A 21,764-nucleotide genomic window follows, 5' to 3' on the forward strand; every position below is an offset into this window, starting at 1 on the left:
GATATTTGCAAACCATATATCTGATAAGAGGTTAATATCCAAAATTATACAACTCAACATTAAAAAAAAACTTGATTAAAAAATGGGAAAAGGACATGAATAGACATTTTTTCAAAGAAAACATACAGATGGCCAGTAAACACATGAAAAGATGCTCAACATCACTAATCATCAGGGAAATGCAAAACAAAACCACAGTGAGATATCACCTCACATCTGTCAGAATGGCTATTATCCAAAAGACAAGAAATAACAAGTGTTGGTGAGGATGTGGAGAAAAAGGAACACTTGTACACTGTTGGTGGGAATGTAAGTTGGTGCAACCACTATGGAAAACAGCATGGAAGTTTCTAAAAAAATTTAAAATTGTACTATCATATGATCCAAGAATTCCACTCCTGGGTATTTTTCCGAATAAAAGGAAAACAGTAATTCAAAAAGATATACCCACCCCTATGTTCATTGCAGCACTATTTACAATAGCCAACATTTGGAAGCAACCTAAGTACACATTGATAGATGAATGGATAAAGAAACTGTGGAATGTGTGTGTGTGTGTGTGTGTGTGTGTGTGTGTGTGTGTGTGTGATGGAATCTTAAAAAAGAATAAAATCTTGCCATTTGCAACAACATGGATGGACCTAGAAGGTATTATGCTAAGTGAAATAAATCAGACAAAGACAAATACCATATGATTTCACTTTTATGTGAAATCTAAAAAAACAAGGGAACAAATATAACAAACAGAAACAGACTCACATAGAAAACAAACAAGTAGTTGGCAGAGGAGAGGGGAGTGGGGGATGAATGAAATAGGTGAGGGAAATTAAGAGGTGCAAAATTCCATTTACAAAATAAATGAGTCACAGGGATGAAACGTACAGTGTGAGGAATATAGTCAATAATGTTGTAATAACTTTGTATGGTAACAAATGGTAACTAGACTTATTGTGGTGATAATTTTGAAATGTATAGACATATCAAATCACTATGTTGTGCACCAGGAACTAACACAGTATTGTAGGTCAATTGTACTTCAATAAGAAAGAGAGAGAAAGAGAAAGAATTAGGCTGAGACAAGAGGCCTCTAAACCAGGGCTTATGGTCACCTACTTACAGGATGCATTCTCAAGTGTGTAGTATAAAGTAATAATTAGGAGTTCATAGGGAAGGTGTCTCAATTAGTGTATGTATTTGGTCACAATCTGACACCAACAAAAGTGTCCCTGATTCCCGCTACCTTAAATCTTCCTTAAACTCCATGCTTGGAGAAAAGTTTCATAAAATGCATAATGAAGAGGGGCATGGGTACTCAAGATTTCCTCTGGTTTCAGAAAAAATAGCTCTGAGCATATAGAGGAGTCATTCTCATTTGCCTTCTCTGTTAGTGAGACCCTTCCAGTTTGATTTCTCATCCATGGACAGCTCTGAATGAGATCACTGTGGACTAAAACTAAACATTTCTGCAAATATGATCCATGTTTCATTGGTTAATTGTCACTTTCTAAATCTTCATTTTTCAAATGTTATCATAAAACAATTTGACTCTAATTACAGCCGTGTAGACATTGACTTAAACTTGCTTCTACTCCTTCAGTAAATCAATAGGGGAGGAGATAGGTGAACACACTTTTGACGTCCTCTCTTGTGTGGCAGCTTAAATAATGAAGATAAAGTTAAGAAACAATAAACTAGAACTTTGACTAATCTAATAGCAAACAGGCATCTCATAATTTTAGAGCTGGATGGGATTTTAGAGATAACCTACTCTAGCCCTTTTATCTGTAAAATGAGGACACTAAGGCCTATAGTGTTAAGTGGCTTATCTAAGGAGTACAACTAGTGGAGGCTGAGCTGAGACAACTACCCAGTTCTATGGCTCCTAGTCCTTTGTACCACAAATCAGAACCACGTTTTCTTGTTGTTCTGAGGATAAAGGAAGTGATGTTTGACTTTTCTGTTTGAGACAAGTAAATGTAAGGTATTTGTTCTCATTATAGAATAGTTAGAAGATGTTTCCTGACTTGCTTCTTATTCGATAATTGGCCATAGTGCTTACACAGAAGCACATAAAGCCTATACGGAAGACACTAAAAAGAAAAATACAAAAATAGATTGAATCAAAATGGAAATGCTCTACAAAACATAGACTGATTGCTTATTGTATTACTTCTTCTCTCATGGAGACATAAATTCAGTTGGCCATGATGGAAAGACAATGATGAGTTGATTGTCTCATTTGTACACTATGTCAAAGAGACAGAAAATTACTAAGGTAAATTGAGAAATAGGAAAATTCAAAAATTATCTTGCCTGAAGACATTATTTTTTTGCACTAATCTTTTCAAAATACAATCAAAACTGGTGTCTCCAAGATTCCATCACATTGTCAAACAAATAAGTAGCTCCCGTGGCTTGACAATAACCCCTGAAGCATGATCCTGTGAAACAAAATGTTGGTGTGGACTGCACCAGCTATCACCAAACTCAGAGCAGAAAAGAAGGTGTTGGGGAAAGAGTTACTTTAGGAAAAAAAATTCAATGCTGCAATATTGAAGGAAGACATAACTGCAGATCGAAAGGGGAAGAACAGTTTGAATTCTTTGGCCCAGGATCCCTTTAACTCTACATCACTCTTCCACAAGGGGTGTCCTTCTCTTGTCATATTCTCCACAATGCTTCTCTCCCATAGCCCCATCCTAACTTGCATGTTCCTGGAACAATAACCTTGGAGTCATTCCCTCTCTCTGCTCCAAGGCCTAGGGGTGGAAAAGGACCCTGGGTCAGAAAAAGGAAGTTGGTGAAGAATAGGACCACTCAGCGAAACATAACTTCATAAGCAATTTCATCTCCACTAGGGCTGGGATCTTTCTTTGGTTGAATGCGTCTGAGACATTAGAACAGTGCCTGATTCATTGAATACTTTTAATAAAAATTTGTTAAGTGAATGAACAAACTTCTGAGTCCTTAACAACTAGAATGGTGGAAAATTGCTTCTCCATCATCATTGGGCTTCTTTCTCTCCCCTTCCAGGTTTTCATCAAAATTTGATCATCCTTCATGAGTCCTAGGAAATAATAATCTCCAACCTATTCTGATCACTCTAGCCATCTTTGTTGGTCAAGCCCACGGCAGTTCTCTGACGCCTCCAGTTAGTGCTGAGGCACTACCCTGTCTCAAATGGAGCAGGGGCATCTTTGGTGAGGCCAGGAACCCCAGGCCTGAGGTACATCAGGACCATCTCCTTGAGGCCAGGCAGCACTGCATAGCTCCTCTTGCAAACAGGGCCAACAACCCAGGCTCTCCTGCCCGGGATTAGGGCCCTCCTTAACAAGGAGAATCCTGTCACTTTCTCCAAGCTTATTTCCTCAAACTTTAGCCTGTCCCTAGGTTTTTGACTTTTGGAAATAAAAGCCACAAAAATTCCAGACTTATTCTGCATTCCTCCCTGACTTCCCCCAGGCACTGACACATGGAACTTTCTGTCAGCTTAAATGGATAGAATAGAAAGGGGAAAATGAAGGATTAAAAAAAAAAAACATAAATGTCTCAAAATATTATCCAGCCACATCGGTATGGGATCAGGTGCATATACTTAAAGCAACTGTGAACCCTATAGGTTATTCCACTGACTACAAAAGTAGCATAACAAAGAATGAACACCTGTTTGTGTCCTTTAAACTCCAGTACAGAAAGAAAATTCACATTTAGTAACAGGTTTTTGGGGGGTTTGTTTTTTGGTCTAATATGCTCCTGCAACCAACAGCTTCAAAGAACTAATCTCTTCTGAAAAATGTTTGGATGTTAAGATGACCACCAACTCAAAAAGCATCAGAGCCACTTCAATAAAAGGATGTAGACTAGGTTTCAAGGCACTTGATCTGCATAAATTTATACTTTTAACCAAATTTAATGGACTTTCTTGTGAGAAGGGTGAGCAATATTAATTTCACATTTTAATATATTTTAGGGACATGAAAACTTGGATAGTGAAAACATCCCACCTAATGCAAAGGAAACTTCCTAGAAGGAATTTGTTTGGAATGAAATGGGAAGGGTTGGCTTACAGGTAAGGGTGGACAGGGTGGGAGGATTCTTTAGGATTTATGGTGTTTCAAGAATATTTGCAACAGTGAAGCCATGAGAGAAGATGAAATTATGAGGCAGACTGACATTAATTATTATACAAAGGCTCAAAACCAGCCTTTAGAAATTATTTTTTTCTTTTCTCAGGTAGTAGGAAATAGAAATATCATGGAAATACTTTATCTGGAAGGAAGGCCATCACTAAATACAATTTCTATTCCTTATTCCTAGCCACTTCTTTCTGCATCCTATGGTACCACTTATGTTCCAGAACAAACGTATACTTGCAGTCTCCAGGAGAAAAAAGGAAACACAAGTAAGAACAATATTTTATAGTAATTATAATGATCAGAATTCCTCATCCTCCTTTCTGCTGTCATTTTGCTGTGACCTTTAGATAAGCTCATATTTCAGCCCCAGGCAGATCTCTGCTATAGTCTGAATATGTACCATGTTACAGATAAACACTTCAGAATTAAGTAGGAGTGCCTAACTTTAAACTGTAGGGCATAACTTGTGAGAGGCCAGTTAAAACACTATTAATCTTTACTCTTTTTATGCTTTTTAAATGCTATTATATTTATAATTGTTTACATTTTGAAAATCAAACCATATAAAATATAGATTCCTTCAAAATGAATATTTATATGGCATTTTGTTTCAGGAAAGAGTAATTATGAAATACATGTCCCCCTAATTCAAGGTTAGCTAACCTCAAGTTATCACAGTTGAGATAAACCATATTTTCTAAAATACATTTTAACATTGTTCATTCACTTTTGAAGCCAAAAAACCCAGCAAGAATCAACTTGTGCCCCTTTACTTACCCCAGGCTCAAATCAAGTTCCAGCGTCATAAAATTTCAGCCATGTATATAATTCCAAAGATTTTAAAGTCCCACCTTCTTCAGTTGCTTCCATTTTTTAGACAAAGCTGCACTCTTCCTATTACACCAAGACAAATTATTAAAAGGAAATAACTTGCTGTTATTGAGCCACTGTCAAGTCTCATATAGCACCTGTTCTGATATTACCTTCTGTACCAGAGTTCACTACCGGTTCATGAAATACAACTAAATTTAAGAAGACACCAAGCAGAACTCAAATCTATAAAGATCTTATAATAAATTCTAATGTCAGATAAAATTTTTCTATTTTTCATTGTACACAGAAGTTCTTCTCCATTAAGCACAGGCAATCAAGGTATGGTGAAACAGGTAGAGTTCTATAAGAAGTATGATCTCCTGAAGTGACTAAGTAACTAAACCACAATATGAAGTCATAGATTCTGGTATAAAATTACTAACATACCTGTAAAAGTCACAGATAGTTACTTGTCATATTAACCAGAAACCTCAAGAATGAAAGATACTCCTTTGAAAATGTTCAAATCTTCCTGTGTGTTAGGTACTAAATAGGAAGCACCATCTGCTGTGTGCTCAGGAGAATTTCCTGCTACACATACTGAAATATGTCCCTGATCAAAGTGGTGTGAAACAAGACTGCAGCTAAACTGGTTATGATGGCAAATTTTAAGATATTTTGAATAGCAACATGAGAGTTAGAACATGCCCTGCTTAGTTCCTTCAGGACCAGAAGGAACTGTAAATATTTTTTAATCTAGCATCTTTTAAACTGAGGCAAGAAGATAATGATAGACATTCAATGAATTACATTCAATGCAGTTTAAAATATCACTTTAATTGACAGAATGAAAATATAAATACAAAACCTTGTTGCAAGGCTGTCTTTTACAAATAAACTTTTTTTTAAAGAAATGTTTCTTCCTTCAAATGTTCATTTTCTGGAGGAAAATATTGCTGTGTCTTCATTTTCATTATCAAGATTCAGTTTGGCTCTTGCTGATATTAAATTAAATCATTCAGTTTATGTGCTTTGGGGAAAAAAAATTACGGGATTTGGGATACAAATACATAGCCTGATGAATAAGTATCTAAAATTCCTACTGAAGTTACTGTTTGGCAATGAGAAACTCACTGATAACCACATATACAAAGAAACTAATTTTTTAAAATAATATTTCATTCTGTTAAGTCACTTTATAATGTTAAGAAATGGAAAAGATCCTTTAGGGAACAGTTTGGAGCATGGCCCAGATGCCGGCTTCAGGACCAATGCACTTAATCTCCCAGCCGCTGAGAGTACTGGTTGCCGATGACTCACAGCGGGGCATTCCACATTTAAGGACAGGTCAATAACAGGGTACAAAGGCATGCCCCCTTGCCTCTAATCAGGATGACTCTGAAAGGAAATCCCAGCTCCAGAACCCCCTATGGAGTTGCCTGAAGCCTCTATTGCAAAAGTGTTCATAGAGCAACCCCTCCCTCTGCCCAACCCTGCTTCCATCACTTCTGTACAGACGTCGTTTCCAAGGGCACACCCCAATAATTCTGCACACAAATCTCCCACTCGAGTCTCCTTCCCAGGAAACTCTATCTAAGACAGTTGGCATTGCAAGTGATTCCAGAATTGAGACTTTAAAATGGAGTTTTGGAGTTGGATCCCTGCCAGCCAGCTGCCAGACAGACCCCCATCCCTAGTGCTTGGAGAACTGTTAGCACCTGGCTATTGCTGTACCAATGTGATAACTAATTTGAATCCACTTATGCCAAAGCTGTGTCCCACTTGGTTACCTGTAATTGAAATAAATTAATAAAACTGGGCTTTCTGCATTTATTGAATTTTATCTCGTTATAGCTTGGACAAGACTGCCACCTCCTGGAGAGGCTAATGAATACTGGGGGCTGAGGTGTTCTCATCCATTTGGAAATCAGTATTACGAAATTGCGTCTCAACGCCAACCGCGTATCTCTCCATGAGGTTAAACCAATTCCTGACCCCTCACAACTTCTGTGAACAATTTTTTGCATAGGACTGAGATTTCAAACAACTTGCGCAACACAACTTATTTTTACGTGAAAGTTTAAACAAAAGGTAATATTTTAGAATGCTCAATATGTGCCAGGTGCCTTCTTAATTCTCACAACATTCATCTGAGATAGGAACTATTATCATAAACATAGCCAAGTTACGGATGAGGAAATTAAGTTTTAGTGTACTTACGGTGACCAGACTTTAAGCGGTAACTACACCCAGGTAGTCAGAACTCCAAGGCTGCGGAGCTCCGTAACTAACCGCCCCGCCCTACGTGGGCATGCGCAGAAAAAAAGCACAAGTAAATTCCGTAGGAATTGTAGGAGGCGGGCACTGAGGGGTGTGGTGGGCCTCTAAGATCCCAGCATTCCCTTCGTGCCGCCGCTAACATGGCGGCGCCCATCTTGCGGTGCATTTCCCGTGGCCAGGGGCTTGGTACCCCAGGCCTGTCAGGAGTCTTACCCCTGGGGCTGCGTGAGGCCCACTCGGGCGCTCAGGGGTTGCTGGCGATGCAGAAGGCTCGGGGTCTGTTCAAGGAGTTCTTCCCTGAGAGGGGTACGAAGACAGAGCTCCCAGAGCTCTTCGACCGTGGCACGGCGGGCAGTTTTCCCCAGACTATCTACTGTGGCTTCGACCCCACGGCCGACTCGCTTCATGTGGGGCATCTGCTGGCGCTGTTGGGCCTGTTTCACTTCCAGCGAGCGGGCCACAACGTGATCGCCCTGGTGGGCGGCGCCACGGCGCGCCTGGGAGACCCAAGTGGCCGTACCAAGGAGCGCGAGGCGCTGGAAGCAGAGCGCGTGCAAAGCAACGCGCGCGCCCTGCGCCAAGGGCTCAAAGCCTTGGCGGCTAATCACCAGCAGCTCTTCGCTAATGGGCGGACCTGGGGCAGCTTCACCGTGCTGGACAACTCGGCGTGGTACCAGAAGCAGGACCTGGTGGACTTCCTAGCTGCAGTGGGCGGCCATTTCCGCATGGGCACGCTGCTAAGCCGGCTGAGCGTGCAGACTCGGCTCAAGAGCTCCGAAGGCATGAGTTTGGCCGAGTTTCTATACCAGGTGCTCCAGGCCTATGATTTCTACTACCTGTTCCAGCATTATAGATGCCGGGTCCAGCTGGGTGGATCTGATCAGCTGGGCAATATCATGTCCGGATACGAGTTCATCCATAAGTAAGCGCCTTTAGACCTGGAGAAATCCTAGACTAAATAATTTACACACGAATAGCCTGTGTTGCATTGTTAGCATTGTGGAATGACGCCCTTCGATCCTGCCCTTGTTGGTTCTATTTCCATTAAGGGTCCGTAATGGGATTAATTTAATATCACTGGCTAATGAGAACTAAAGGGCTGAAGTAATGGTATTAGGTATGGGACATATTATAGAGCTCTGCAGGAAATAGACCCTCCTAGTCAGGATTCGGATTGTATGTGTTTGCTGCTTTTAAGAAGCTTTTTCTGTGTTTCTGATTTGAAAGATTGTCTTCATTTATAACCTGAACGTGACTGGGCCTCTTTGAGTAGTCTCTGCTTTGCTCTGCACCTTCCGTGAAGCTAAGTGTTAGTCATTGGTTGGCATCCCAAAAAAATTTTTTTCAGCACCAAATATTTGGCGAATAATGTAGATTTCAGTGGCACTTTCTTGAGGGAGATGAACTACAGGACTAGCTCATGTGCTACTGATTTTTAAAATCCCTTTAAGACACCTCTTTTAGTGTCTCTACCTGACTCCTCTTTACCCAGTTTTCTCTCCCCTTCCTACCCAACCTTTAAAAATGTCTAGGCCCCAGTTATGCAGCACTTCCCCTTGGCTTGCCCAGAGTCACTGGTTCAATTGCAGCTCAGAATGACAAATGTCACAATAGAGTGCTGTGAAAGCAGTAAGATGGACAGGAATCCAGGTTTAGGAGGTCAAGGAGGTTTTCTTAGAGCAAGAAACCAGACTGAAATCTGAGAATGATTAGCAGAACCTACCACCATTTGAGCTTAAAGCACATAATAAAGTTCTTCTTTATGCATAGGTTGACTGGAGAAGATGTATTTGGAATCTCTGTTCCTCTAATTACAAGTACAACTGGAGCAAAACTGGGAAAGTCTGCTGGCAATGCTGTGTGGCTAAATAGAGATAAGACATCTCCTTTTGAATTGTATCAATTTTTTGTCAGGCAGCAAGATGATTTGGTAGAAAGGTGAGTTCTTAATTGTGTGCTGAGAAAAATTAAGTTCATTAAAACTCATGATAAATTTTAGCCATTGAATCTCTCTGTACCCTTCATAGTTTTTTTGTTTTGTTTTAACGTAGATTCTATTTAAGGCTAGTACATCACAGAACATTGTAGTTAAACACTTTTTGTTGGTTAAAGCAGAAAACCACTGTGGGTGCTAGAAAACTTAGAGCCAAGTTTGTGATCTACATCTAGCAGGTTCTTAGGACATTATTGCTTGCATATTCTAGTTTTTTACTCCTTTCATCTTGACTTTTATTTCACCTTTGTCTCTAAAGTTCCTTTTCTTTAACATAAAAGAAGATCCTTTTGAAGGTCCTTTTTTAAAGTGATTTTCTTATTAATTCACAATATCTTAAACTCTTAGAAGAATATAAATTAATGAGAAATACACCTGCAACAAAGGAGTGAATTTTTCAAAAAAATATCATTTGACATAACTATCATCAAAATAACTTAGGAATAATTCTTAAAAATTTTTAAATGTATAATACTTGCCTGCAGAACATTGAAAACCACTATTGAGCAAAAATAAAGAACGCTACATGAATGGAGAGTTCTCTTGGAGGGTAAACGCTTGAGGATTGCCAGAGGTGACCAAAAGTGGGATTTGGATGTGTGCATAACAGTTGGTATATAGAGTAGGAAGGCCCAGGAGGCAAGAATTAAACAAGATGAGGGCCTGGAGCGAGAGTTCAGTCCATTTGGGGGACCACTTGCCTGAAACTAATTTCACGAGTGTCTCTTTAAGGAGGCCAGTGATGCTCAGTGAGGCCAGCTGCCTGGGGCTATAGCCTAGATGGAAATTCCAAAGAATATTATGTTGGAGAGCCCTTTGTTTAATCTCTGGAGAGGTAAAGTGGGTCAGAGTCAGTAATGTCTGGCGATCCAAAGGGAACGAGAATAAATTTAGTGAGGAAAGAGATTTGGGAGTTGCCCAAAGGAGTCCCGTGTAAGTATTAATGACTGTGAAGGCGTATCTGGAGGCCCCAGGAGAAGGGGGCAGTGGCCAGTGAAATCAGCCTGCCAGTGGGAGCATGGTTGGTCTCCCCAGGGAATATGTCCCCATCTGGATATCCTCCATTGTTTGGTTTGGGAGCAGAGAATAGTCGTCTATCACAACTTTGGCTGCTGCTGAGGAGATGGGAAGTCCCCTCAATTTAGCCCAAACTGTTAAGGCATTAATTCCTTGGTGACCCAAGGTTGTGTGGGCCCATTTTTCAAGCTGGTAGGAAGGGTCTGTGCTGGGCAGTGTGGTGGCTTAGTGAGGGAATCTGCAGTACTGTTGAAAATGGCTTCCAGCATAGAGCAGGTAGTCTGAGCGGAAACATAAGACTTAACAATGATAGGAATTGGGGACTCCTTCCATGTCTGGGCCAAATGGGCTTGTCTTATATGAGAAAATTGTCCCTTAGCCATTGGCCAGACGAAACCGCGAGGCCATTAGCAATAACCCAGGAGTCTGTGAAAATGTGGATCTGCCAGAGGCCTCTTTATGGCTCCCTAAGGGCTAAGTGAACAGCAACAAGTTCTGCCAATGGGGCTGAGCCGAGACTGCCTTCTTCAATTAGAGAGGTGCCTGAGACCGGGAGAATGCTACAGCTCTCCAGCAAGCTGCAGTGCATACATGGTGGTGCTGCCATTGGTGAAGAATATGGATTCCCTGTCCGTCTCAGACAGTTGGTTCCAACGGGCTCCCCAAGCAGCCAGAGGAAGAGGAAGGAGCTGATCATGAGGGAAGCTACACCCTCCTATAATTTTTTTTGATTTTTCAGATATATAATTATAACTCTGAATCATAATATAGTTTTCCCTACTTTTATTTATTTATTTATTTTTGGCTGTGTTGGGTCTTTGTTGCTGTGCATGGGCTTTCTGTAGTTGTGGCGAGCGGGGGATACTCTTCGTTGCGGTGCATGGGCTTCTCATTGTGGTGGCTTCTCTTGTTATGGAGCACGGGCTCTAGGCGCATGGGCTTCAGTAGTTGTGGCACGTGGGCTCAGTAGTTGTGGCTCCCGGGCTCTAGAGTGCAGTCTCAGTAGTTGTGCTGCACAGGCTTAGCTGCTCCCTGGCATGTGGGATCTTCCCGGACCAGGGCTCAAACCCGTGTGCCCTGCATTGGCAGGTGGATTCTTAACCACTGTGCCACCAGGGAAGCCCCCTCCTGTAATATTTAAAGGCTTTGACATCAAGGTTAGCCGTCTCCTGAAGGTACCATTTTCATTTTACCAAGGAGGCATCAGTTGTGGTGTTAAGCTTCTGCCAGAGGCATCTCTAACCCAGGGTGTTAGGGAGTAGTATTGATTGGGGGCCAGTTAGGGCCTCAGTTTCTAAAAGAACCCTGTAGAATCCTTTGGGGTTAGGCACTTAATCCTAAAGCCCATAGGAAATCAGGTAGACTTATGTTTGGTCCAGAGACTGCAAGGGGGCATAGTCAGATATGGTCAAGCACTGACTTGGAATGTGGAGCCAGGTGGGACTAAAGGTAGGGCTCCTTGGACTGCCTGCTGGGCAGCTTCCAAAACACATTGTTGTGCCTCGCCCCAGTGGAAGGTGGCAGACTTGCATGTGATTGTGATTGTGGCAAAGAATTAGTGAGCGGTGAGGGCGTTGCCTCCAGAACATGAAAAGGCCTGGTACCTGTTATATCTGAGTACAGTGGTGGTTTAATGAGTAATTTCCTCCATGTATAGGAACACTGTCAGTGCTCTCCAGTGCCTTTTGAATGGTTTTGACAGTCCCAGTAAGATGTAGGAGCACTACCCCGTGATTAGAGGGAGCACTTTGTAAAAAGAATTCTCTGGACTCAGGGTCAAATGGGACTTCTTCAGGGTTAGAATGAAGAGGGGGTCACTTGAGTGAGTCTGGTCATAGAAGTGATAAACCCACTGGACCGTGCCACTTTTGCACGGCAGGAGACAGGCCTAATCTCATGTTTTCCATTCACTGTGAGCCTTGGAATGTTGGTACTCAGCGACTCTAAGCAACATCCAGGAAGCATCCATAGGGGTTCTGTATTATCAAGGAGCTGGTGTACCTCCTCAGGGGTCTTACGAGGCATTGGCACAAGATGTTCAGGACATTTATATTTGTCCATTGTTTAGCAACATCATACCAGGTACTGGACCCACGATATCCCATCGAGTTTGGGGGACAGAGAGTGACAGCAAGCCTCGACTGTATTTCCCCTTTTGCTCTGCCAATAGTTTCCTGATACAAGGCTGTTTCATTCATCCAGGTTAGGAAGTGTAATCCCATTATGACCCACCAGTCCCAGGGGGAGGCCTCCCTCCTTCTTACCTGTGGGAATTCTTCTTTCCTCTTGCCTTTAGCTCAGAGCCTCAGCTTGGGCAGTGATAATAGCCTTGGGGTCCATTCCACCCTCATTAGCTTTCCTTGGCCTTGAGATGTGGAGGACCTTCATGTACATTAGTACTCAATCAATGTCTGTATAATTTGTGGTCTGATCATCTCATTAGACCATATGGCCTTGATCACTGATCACACTGCTCTGCGGAGATCATTGAATTATGGCAGCAGTGACGTTTGGGGATGGATACCGCTGGCAGCACAGCAGAGGCAATATGCAAAAGGCATAGAATGATAGACCTCCAGCATGCATTGCTGTCCTCCCAAATGGTGTTGCCCACCTGGGTTAGCCAGTTAGTAAACTAGTCAAAGCTAAAGGGCAATCATGCAGGCCTGCCGACTATGCCATTGCCAGTTGTTGTGTGGGCCTCAGCCTGTTGGTAGTGATACCATGAGCTAGAAATGCCTGGGGGTGCTCACCTCGGTCCATACTGTGTAGGAGCCCTCACAGACATTTCCTGGGCCAGAGCCAACCTTGTGGCTGGACCAGTGCTGTGGTCCTTATGATTGTAAGAGACAGCTCAGCAATAATCATCAGGGAACTTTAAAAAAAGATTTGTTACTTACAGTTTCTGGAGGGCACATGGCACTACAGGGGCCACACAGTGAGTCAGGGATGGGGAAGGAGGGAGCATGGGCCCGGAGCTCTGTCCTTATTGGGGTGCCTAGGATTTCGCAGGTTCACTCTTCACTGGCTAATTTAAAACATAGAGTGAGAATTAGGGAGTGGGAAAGGTGAAGAGGGGTCACTCAAGCAGTCAGTTATCTCGGCTACCCAGGGCTTTCTGAAAGGGGACTTTCATGAGTGGCGGCAGCCTGGTTCCTTATCTGGTTGGTTTGGTACTAGCTGTGTCATACATTTGGCAGTATGCTTATTCGAGATCGATGTCTTTGAAATGGATACCTTGGCATTAAGCAATCAAAAGCTTAATGTCAAACACTTACATTACAGGTATAGAACCACTTGGAAAAATATGTGGCTCTGCCTACTCAGGTCACATACTCATGACTTGTGATCAGCAGTCCCTCCCCCTGGGCACATCCCTAACGGATGAGTGCACATGTGCACACCATCAACCACTGTCCAAGAGTAGGAACAACACAAATATCCACACTAGAATAAATACATTACGAAGCATTCATAACATGGAATGTGTACTCAGCAGCTGTACACACAGCAACATGGGTGAATCACCAACATAATGGTGTGCCAGAGTAACCAAAAGATATATATTCTGTATGATTCTGTTTATATAAAGTCTAAAAAGAGGCAAAACTAAGTGATGCTGTTTAGGGAGGCATATTGAGATGGTAAAAATATAAAAACAAGGAAGTAATTACCATGAAAAGTCCAAAGAGCGGTTACCTTGGAGGGGTGAGGGGATTTGGGTAGGAGCAGTGTTGTATACCTAGACAGGTGATAGTTACACAGCTATTTGCTTTATGATTCATTAAACTATGTCTGTTGTTTGTGTATTTCTCTGTGCTTTTCACCAAAGATAAGATTTTAAAAGTTGATACATATGAAATATTTGTCAGTTTTTAAATTACAGTTTTCATTTATGAGTACATACACAGAAAACAAAAATATAAAAACATGCTTGGGAAGGATGCCTACAAATTTAGATTAGTGGTTGTCTCTGGGGCAAGAAAGAGAATATATGAGGTGGATGGGGCCCTCATCTATATCTATACTATTTTATGACTTTTTTAAAAAGGAAGGATTTGAAACAAAGATGGCAAAATAGTAACATCTTCAGTCAGGGTGGTGTGTGTATTATTGTCATTTTCAGTACATTTCTGTATGTTATATTTCATAATTAAAAATAAGTTCTAGGGGCTTCCCTGGTGGCGCAGTGGTTGAGAGTCCGCCTGCCGATGCAGGGGACACGGGTTCGTGCCCTGGTCCGGGAAGATCCCACATGCCGTGAAGCGGCTGGGCCCGTGAGCCGTGGCCGCTGAGCCTGCGCGTCCGGAGCCTGTGCTCCGCAACGGGAGAGGCCCGTGAACCGCAAAAAAACAAAACAAAACAAAAACAAAAATAAGTTCTAAAGTAAGCAGGATGTTCTTTAAAGGGTAAGGGAGCTGGAGATAAAAATTAGGTATGTTATATAAATCTAACGGGATTTTTTTTTTTTGTCCCAAAGGTACCTGAAGCTCTTCACTTTTCTGCCCCTTCCAGAGATTGACCACATAATGCAGCTGCATGTCAAAGAGCCAGAAAAGCGGGGTCCTCAGAAACGACTTGCTACAGAAGTAACAAAGCTTGTTCATGGACAAGAAGGGCTGGACTCTGCTAAAAGGTGGCCTCTTAGAATAATGAACACTTGATTAATTAGTTAAGAGACTGGAGGACATTTGGAGCCAATGTTTTAGTCATCTTTTACCACTAACAAGGACTGTCAGCGTTAACTGCTTTAAAGTACTAGCCTACATTTACTAGAAAGAAAGATTATCCTGAATTAAGCTTATAAATTATACAAGATCAATGTTGCTGTTTGAAGAACTTTCCATCTGGAACATAATGGGTACTTCATAACTGGTTTTTGGGTGTTAGAACACATGTCTAAGTAAGCACTCAACATGATGTGGCTCTCAAAATGTGTTTTTCAGGTGTACACAAGCCCTTTATCATAGCAGCATAGAGGCACTGGAGGTCATGTCTGATCAAGAGTTAAAAGAATTGTTTAAAGAAGCTTCATTTTCTGAATTAGTTCTTGACCCTGGAACAAGTGTCCTAGATACGTGCCGCAAAGCAAATGCCATTCCAGGTGGTCCCCGAGGGTAAGATTGTTTAACTTTTAGGTTCACAGTTATAATTCACAACCTGTGTTTCTAGAGGTGGTGTTTTTCCTGATAATGGCATCTCATTCCTTGTAGAAGTTAAGTTAGTCTGAGAATCAAGTGAAAACTGAGTACTTACTGCTGAAAATACCTTAAATTTTCTTTAAAATCTAGTATTACTATACTCTCTCTAATTAGTCTAACCTGGTCAGTTTTTTCTCCAGCATTGGAAAAGGCTTACGTTTAAGTGACCACTATTGTATAAATACACTGGGATCAGTCAGCTTAGGGATTGTCACAATTTGAGAAGATCACAGGAACAGAGGCCCTAAGTAAACAGATTCACACACCCCTCTCACATTCAGTCTGTATCCTCTTTATTCTGGGGAGTAGTGGGGTTGCCCAACCTATTTAAAATATTAGTTGAATTTCTCCTTTAGAACGTTAAAGGGGAGGCAGAATCTAATAAACATGAAGATAACAATTTAGTGCTAAATGGTTTCAATAGGAGAGCCTTTGAAATTAAATGAAATAATGATGTATCTGTATTATTGGGAGCGGTCAACAGTGATTAGATTTATCTAATTACTGAACATTTTTATTTTTCAGGTATCGGATGATAACAGAAGGTGGAGTCAGTATAAATCACAGACAAGTAACAAATCCTGAGAGTGTTTTAGTTGTTGGACAACATATTCTTAAGAATGGGCTTTCGTTACTTAAAATAGGAAAAAGGAACTTCTACATTATAAAATGGCTTCAGCTATGATGAAAACTCCTTCCAGTGGTTCAAACTTATCCATCATTCATTCTCAAGATGTACGAATTTATACCTTCACTTATGCAACTCAAAGACAAAGAATGGAGTGTACTCTAGGCCTCACAGTGTGAGTAATTTCATTATTTATATAGGTTGGATAAGTTTGTGTAATAGTGGGATATTTTATTTCCTGATCCTTAAACATTAAGGACTACCACAGAAAAGCATGATTTCTAGGGTTAATCTCTATTTTAATAATTACGCTTTATGAAAAACTAAATGCTGTCTTTCCTATCCTGTCCTTGCTGTTTTGGAGATAAGGAGGAACAATGAAAAAGAGGTAGTATAAGTAATCGTGGATACTTTTATATCAGGTGTGTATCTCATTAGAGGTTTTTTGTTGTTTAGGAAGCAAATACAGCTCTCCGTAAAAAGGGAGAAAAGTTAGAGGAAGCCGTAGCTGGCATTAGAAATTACAGTAGAAATAGTTTCTTTTCAAGGAAAAGAAAAGTCAGTACTTGACTTTTCAGAAAGTTTCTAATTCAGTTTTCCAGTCCCTTGACTGTGTTTCCATAAAATTAAATTTACTCATAGCCTTGTTTTCTAAAATTTAGTAAAAAAAAGGTAGCAATGTCTTATAAATTTATCAACTTTTAAATTAGTTTTAAGTTTCAACTTATGTCCCCAAGCAGATTGCAGCTTGAGATGAACTGAAAAGTTAAGTAACCAACAAGATAAAATAGAGGCAAAATATATACACTAAATATCTAATCATTTGAGAATATCAAAAGACATTCCAGTAAGGGAAGTTTTCAGGTCAAATTTAAAGGATTTGGAATCAAGACTTAGTTAAATTAAGCTCTACATTCTTTAGGCAAGTTGATTCTCCAGAACTATTTCCAACATCTGAAATATTGAAGGTAATAGCACCCCTATTTGCCCTGAGCATCCAGTGAAGCACAAACATAAACACAAAATGGCTTGCAATCAGATGTGTTCTAGAAAAATCTTACAGGCAGCAAAGCATGGCTTTAGAGTTCAAATTCTAGCTATTTACTACCTGGATTACTTGGAGCAAGTCATTATCTTCATATGCAAAACATGGAGATGTAATAATACCTCAGTCAATTATGAAAATCTAAAAAGAAGAAAGTCATAAAACTTTCATACAGTGTAAGCTGTATTGCTATGTTCCAAAGTAGATTTATATGTTAAAAAAGCTATAGTTTATCTAAACCTTCTTCTGGGAGTAAAGTTAGGAAGAATTCATTTATTGACAAACTTTAATGTCACTTCATACCAGCAAGTTTATTTACATAGTAAGAACATACAGGTATCCATTATAAATGTCAGAGATCATCTCTGCATTTCAGAACTTTACTCAGTTTAAGTGTCAACAAAAGGAGGTTTTCTCTTTGCATACCTCTTGTCTCTGTTTTTCTTTGTACACGGTGTATAGTACTAGCAAGTGCATTATCATAGCAGGTAATGTTTTCAATTTGAAATTTGCTAGAGAAAGGTGCATTGTAAGTTTTCTTCCCCTCTTACAAATTAAAAAAGCTAGACTAGAATGGAAGTCATCTGATCTATCTGAAATAAGTAAATCATGGATGGCTATAATTTCAAAACTGAGGTTTAATAATGGCAGAGTGATTTTAAAGTATGCTAATAAACATTCTGGAAGCATGTATTCTATGAAGATGGTACTGCTAAGTATAAGTAGTACCATATCATTATCAGACTGAATCTGTTTTTTTATGTTTGAGATCAGTTGCTGAGTCTCTTGTGTCTTAGTACAGTAAATGGGTGCCATTAGCCAAGAGTAACAGACATATTCATATGTTCCTGCCAATAGTCCTTCATAAATGTCGTAACTTAAAAATAGACTTTAATATCTGTAATATGTAATTTATCATTTTAAAACTTATAATGTAATTCATATCAAGAATCACCTGGGGAATTTTGGTAAAATGTATATATGTTCTAAACCTTACTCCCAACCCCTGAAAGCCTTTAAGAGTATGTGTGTGTGTCAGGATGTTTTTCCTTAAATAATAAAGCCCCACCATTACTTTCTATTCTAATGTACTTTGTTGGTGTGAAGCAAAAGTAACTATTAACAACTAATAGGAAGAAGATACACTTAAAATCACCACAGTATTTGGTTTTAAGTCCCACCTCCAAGTGAATCTTGAAGCATGGTCTGAGGGCTCCAATTTAAAAATGTATCTGAATTATTACTATTATATTTGAAAACTAAGGGGAATTTATTAGGACTTCTGAAAACTAAAAGGAAAGATGGTCATTACCAAGTCTTACTAGATAATCAAGGCTAGATGTTCTTAATGCAGGAAAACATAACTCATGCTTCCAGGTTTAAGTAAGATCAAAGATGATATTGTAATTTTTAACGCACCAGGGGAATGTGGATCCAGAAGTGGAAGGACTGTAGCTACACATTATGCACATCACATCATTGTCAATGTTACAGATCCTCTCGTGTGTTCAGCTTTCTTACAAACACATCAAAGGTTTCAGAGAAGCTCAATAAAACTAAATCAAAGAACAGGTGGAATAGTGACTGACTACTGAGTAACTTGTCAACCCACCTCTTTCAAAGCCAGTTCGGTTTAAATAATAGTGCATGCATTATAGTCGTATGACATGGTGTCTTGGTGCATTCTTCTTGAAGGGCTATGGCAGCAGCTTTAAGACTACTAGCAGATTACACAGGTCATCTTATCCACAGACAAACTGCTTGTACAACTAGAATTATTAACAGTTCTTTTTAAGTTCAGATGAAACTGTCACAAGATAGACGATGTATTTTATATATACTAGGAAATTTTAGAAACAGCCATTTATTATTTGGATTAAATGTGTGATTCGTTCTGCAATACAGAGTGTAATTTTCAGTTTATAGCCAGTCTTCACATGAGCAGATTCATACCATTGCAATACACAGGAGTTCATAAATAAAATTCTACTCAAGTAGGCAGTAACTAGCAAGTCAGTGAGTCTCAGTATTACATAGTTCTCTTCACCAAAGATGAGTCTCTCGGATTTCAGCAATAATTTGACTGGCTCCTTGTAATGCCTGCATTAAAGAAAATTATAAAAATTATAAATGCTTAAGTTATAATAACAAGGAATATCAAAGAAAGAATCTGAATTAATGTGGGATAACCTCTCCACTTTATATGTGGTTGATTTATACTAACCAGTGTCTTCTCTGAAATTTGAATCTAATCAAGTGCCAAAAGAAAAAAAGATTAGCCATCATACAAAGACTATATATATGTATCTCCAAGGATCAGAATGCATTTTAAACAATAAATGTTTATACCTACAACCAAAGTAAGAAAATTCAAAAAAATTCACAGTAATTACCTTCAGCATATCAGCTGCTTCTTTCCTGCGCTGTGCCATGTCCTCGGATTCAGTCAGAAGATCATCCAATAAGGATGATTTATACAGCTGTCCTACTAACTCACTCTGAAGAGTATCTTTTACATGATTAACCAAAAAATGCATTACTGCCTTTGGCACACTGCAAAACATCAGATAATCCATTTGATTTAGAATAAAAACGTAAATTTTTTAAAATATTTGTATTTTCAAAACAGATTATGAAATCATCTCGCAGTATTCTAGTCTGATTTATATAACAGTACTAACCTGTCTTGAATATTCTTTCTGACAATAAGAAAATAAGATTTGATGAGTCTTTCAATAACTTCACAGTCTCGCTGTTCACGGGCAGATAGTTTTCGTGCAACAGGTACTGGCTAAATGGGGTGAGGGGGAGAAAAAAGTTACTTTTGTGCCATTTTGAAATGACAACATTTAACATTCAATAAGTTTTTGAGACTTCAGTTCCTTTTGTCTTTTAAAGTGTTTTCCTGGTAATTTGGTTATTTGTCCTCAAGCAAATTCTGCAGCTTACCACATCCAGCAAATTCACAGCATGGCCTTTTTGTGGACTGGCTGGCATAATTGGAATTGGTTTTGATTTTTCCTCAGCTAGTAACTCCTCAGCTTTTGAAGTTTTCAGCATTCCTCTCCAGTTGCCTGTTGTTGGTTCTTGAACACCATCTCCAACCCCACCACCTCCAGATGCAACCTGAAAAAACATATTCCAAAACCTATACCAACCATATCAAACTGATACTAACTAAACAAAGTTAATTTAATTTCCTTTGACAGCAGTCAAGGAGAATACACATCCAGTAACCACCTGGAGTTTAATCTATTCAGAGAGATGGCAGGGTCAGAAAGACATGATGGGTGGCACGTATAACTGGAACCCTGAGCTGTCTAAATAAGAGGTTCGGACTTCCCTGGTGGTGCAATGGTTAAGAATCCACCTGCCAATGCAGGGGACACAGGTTCGAGCCCTGGTCCAGGAAGATCCCACATGCTGCGAAGCAACTAAGCCTGTGCGCCACAACTACTGAGCCTGAGCTCTAGAGCCCGCAAGCCACAACTACTGAGACCTCGTGCCACAACTACTGAAGCCCATGATGCCTAGAGCCTGTGCTCCACAACAAAGAGAAGCCACCGCAGTGAGAAGGCCGTGCACTGCAACGAAGAGTAGCCCCCACTCGCTGCAACTAGAGAAAGCCCACACGCAGCAATGAAGACACAACACAGCCCCAAAAAAGTGTATTTGTAAAGAAAATAAAGAATGGCAGAAGTAACACTGTGGTTTATAAATAAATAAATAAGAGGTTCTGTTGTAAACTGTTTGCAAGGCCTCAGCCAGTATATTTTAAATTCCTTTTTTATTATTTGCTAACTTCTCAAAATTTTTCCTCTTCTCCAACTCCTCTAACATTAGAGATTGTGGAAAATGTAGAAGCTGCCCTTTAAAATAGGACTGCTCATTAAAAGCACAAGAAAAACCAGAACTGCTATTCACATTATTTCTTCGAAGTAACTTTAAACACTGTTGAACTATGATCTCTCTGAAAGGTCAATGAACTCATTCTCCAAAACTTAAGACTTTATATATTTCTCAAATCAGTTTATGTTCCTAATAGTCAATACCATAGGATAAAAGTAGAAATCCTTTACTTGAGAAAGGATCTACTGAAAAAAATCTAGTGCTACCATTAATCACAAGTGCTCTTGCACCTTCTTTTTTAGGATATCTGTTAGTCTTGATTTCTAAAAGAAAAATAACTGTTTAGGATAATGGGGAAAACAGTAATTCATCAACATTTAAGAGATGTTTTTAGATGTTCTTTAAGGTTTTACAATCTAAAATGGAGATAAAATGGCATCCAGAATTATAGATAGAAATAAAAATGGCTTATATAAATTTAACAGAGGAGTGTTACAGCAATTGTTAAAAAATGTTTGGGGTATCATTCTGAATCAAAACACTGGACAAAATTTGTCTCTAAAATGTAGTTAAGATAATGTATATCAATATACAAGTAGTATATTTATACATTACTTTTAAAATGAGTGTATTTTTAAATGCGTGTTAACTATACATGAATGATAGATCATATGAAATCTTAAGGAAAGTGAGCAAATTCAGAGTGATACCAGGAGTTAAATAAAAAGCAGTGATTTAGATGGTTCTCTTAAGACCTTAGCACAGTGGGCTGAGAGAAGATAAGACATTTATAAGGCTTTAT

General features: G+C 39.7%; 2 protein-coding genes across 12 annotated transcripts in view; one reads left to right on the forward strand and one right to left on the reverse strand.

The window, feature by feature from the left end:
- The first annotated feature begins 7,344 nt into the window (after positions 1 to 7,344).
- YARS2 (tyrosyl-tRNA synthetase 2) lies at positions 7,345 to 20,864 on the forward strand. Of its 4 annotated transcripts, XR_004529000.2 has the most exons (6): positions 7,347 to 8,151; positions 9,000 to 9,167; positions 14,720 to 14,875; positions 15,186 to 15,356; positions 15,966 to 16,243; positions 20,326 to 20,864. XR_004529000.2 is itself a non-coding variant. In XM_019935446.3 (5 exons), the coding sequence occupies exons 1-5, from the start codon at positions 7,370 to 7,372 to the stop codon at positions 16,123 to 16,125; spliced, it is 1,437 nt and encodes a 478-aa protein (XP_019791005.1). In that variant the 5' UTR covers positions 7,347 to 7,369; the 3' UTR covers positions 16,126 to 18,194. The 4 variants fall into 4 exon arrangements, 3 of the variants coding, with proteins under 3 accessions (XP_019791022.1, XP_019791013.1, XP_019791005.1); XM_019935446.3 differs by lacking the exon at positions 20,326 to 20,864 and having other exon boundaries at positions 15,966 to 18,194; XM_019935463.3 differs by lacking the exons at positions 15,186 to 15,356; positions 20,326 to 20,864 and having other exon boundaries at positions 7,345 to 8,151; positions 15,966 to 18,194.
- Positions 18,962 to 21,764, reverse strand: part of DNM1L (dynamin 1 like) — a 61,411-nt gene continuing 58,608 nt past the window's right edge. For all 8 annotated transcript variants that reach the window (XM_019935395.3, XM_019935389.3, XM_019935413.3 and 5 more), the window contains 4 exons: positions 20,063 to 20,239; positions 19,795 to 19,904; positions 19,507 to 19,666; positions 18,962 to 19,213 (listed from right to left, as the gene is read on the reverse strand). In XM_019935395.3, the coding sequence (XP_019790954.1) occupies positions 19,157 to 19,213; positions 19,507 to 19,666; positions 19,795 to 19,904; positions 20,063 to 20,239 (504 nt within the window). In that variant the 3' untranslated portion in view covers positions 18,962 to 19,156. The remainder of the gene's footprint in view (positions 19,214 to 19,506; positions 19,667 to 19,794; positions 19,905 to 20,062; positions 20,240 to 21,764) is intronic.

The sequence above is a fragment of the Tursiops truncatus genome, chromosome 11 (assembly GCF_011762595.2).
Source record: "Tursiops truncatus isolate mTurTru1 chromosome 11, mTurTru1.mat.Y, whole genome shotgun sequence".
In the NCBI taxonomy this organism is placed as follows: domain Eukaryota; kingdom Metazoa; phylum Chordata; class Mammalia; order Artiodactyla; family Delphinidae; genus Tursiops; species Tursiops truncatus.

What these genes read in the sequence shown, in the direction of transcription:
- YARS2 (XM_019935446.3), top strand. Translation starts at nt 7,370, where the DNA reads ATGGCGGCGCCCATCTTGCGGTGCATTTCCCGTGGCCAGGGGCTTGGT. An exon ending in GGATACGAGTTCATCCATAA is followed by an intron (nt 8,152 to 8,999) that starts GTAAGCGCCTTT and finishes CTTTATGCATAG; the next exon opens with GTTGACTGGAGAAGATGTAT. An exon ending in GGGCTGGACTCTGCTAAAAG is followed by an intron (nt 14,876 to 15,185) that starts GTGGCCTCTTAG and finishes TGTGTTTTTCAG; the next exon opens with GTGTACACAAGCCCTTTATC.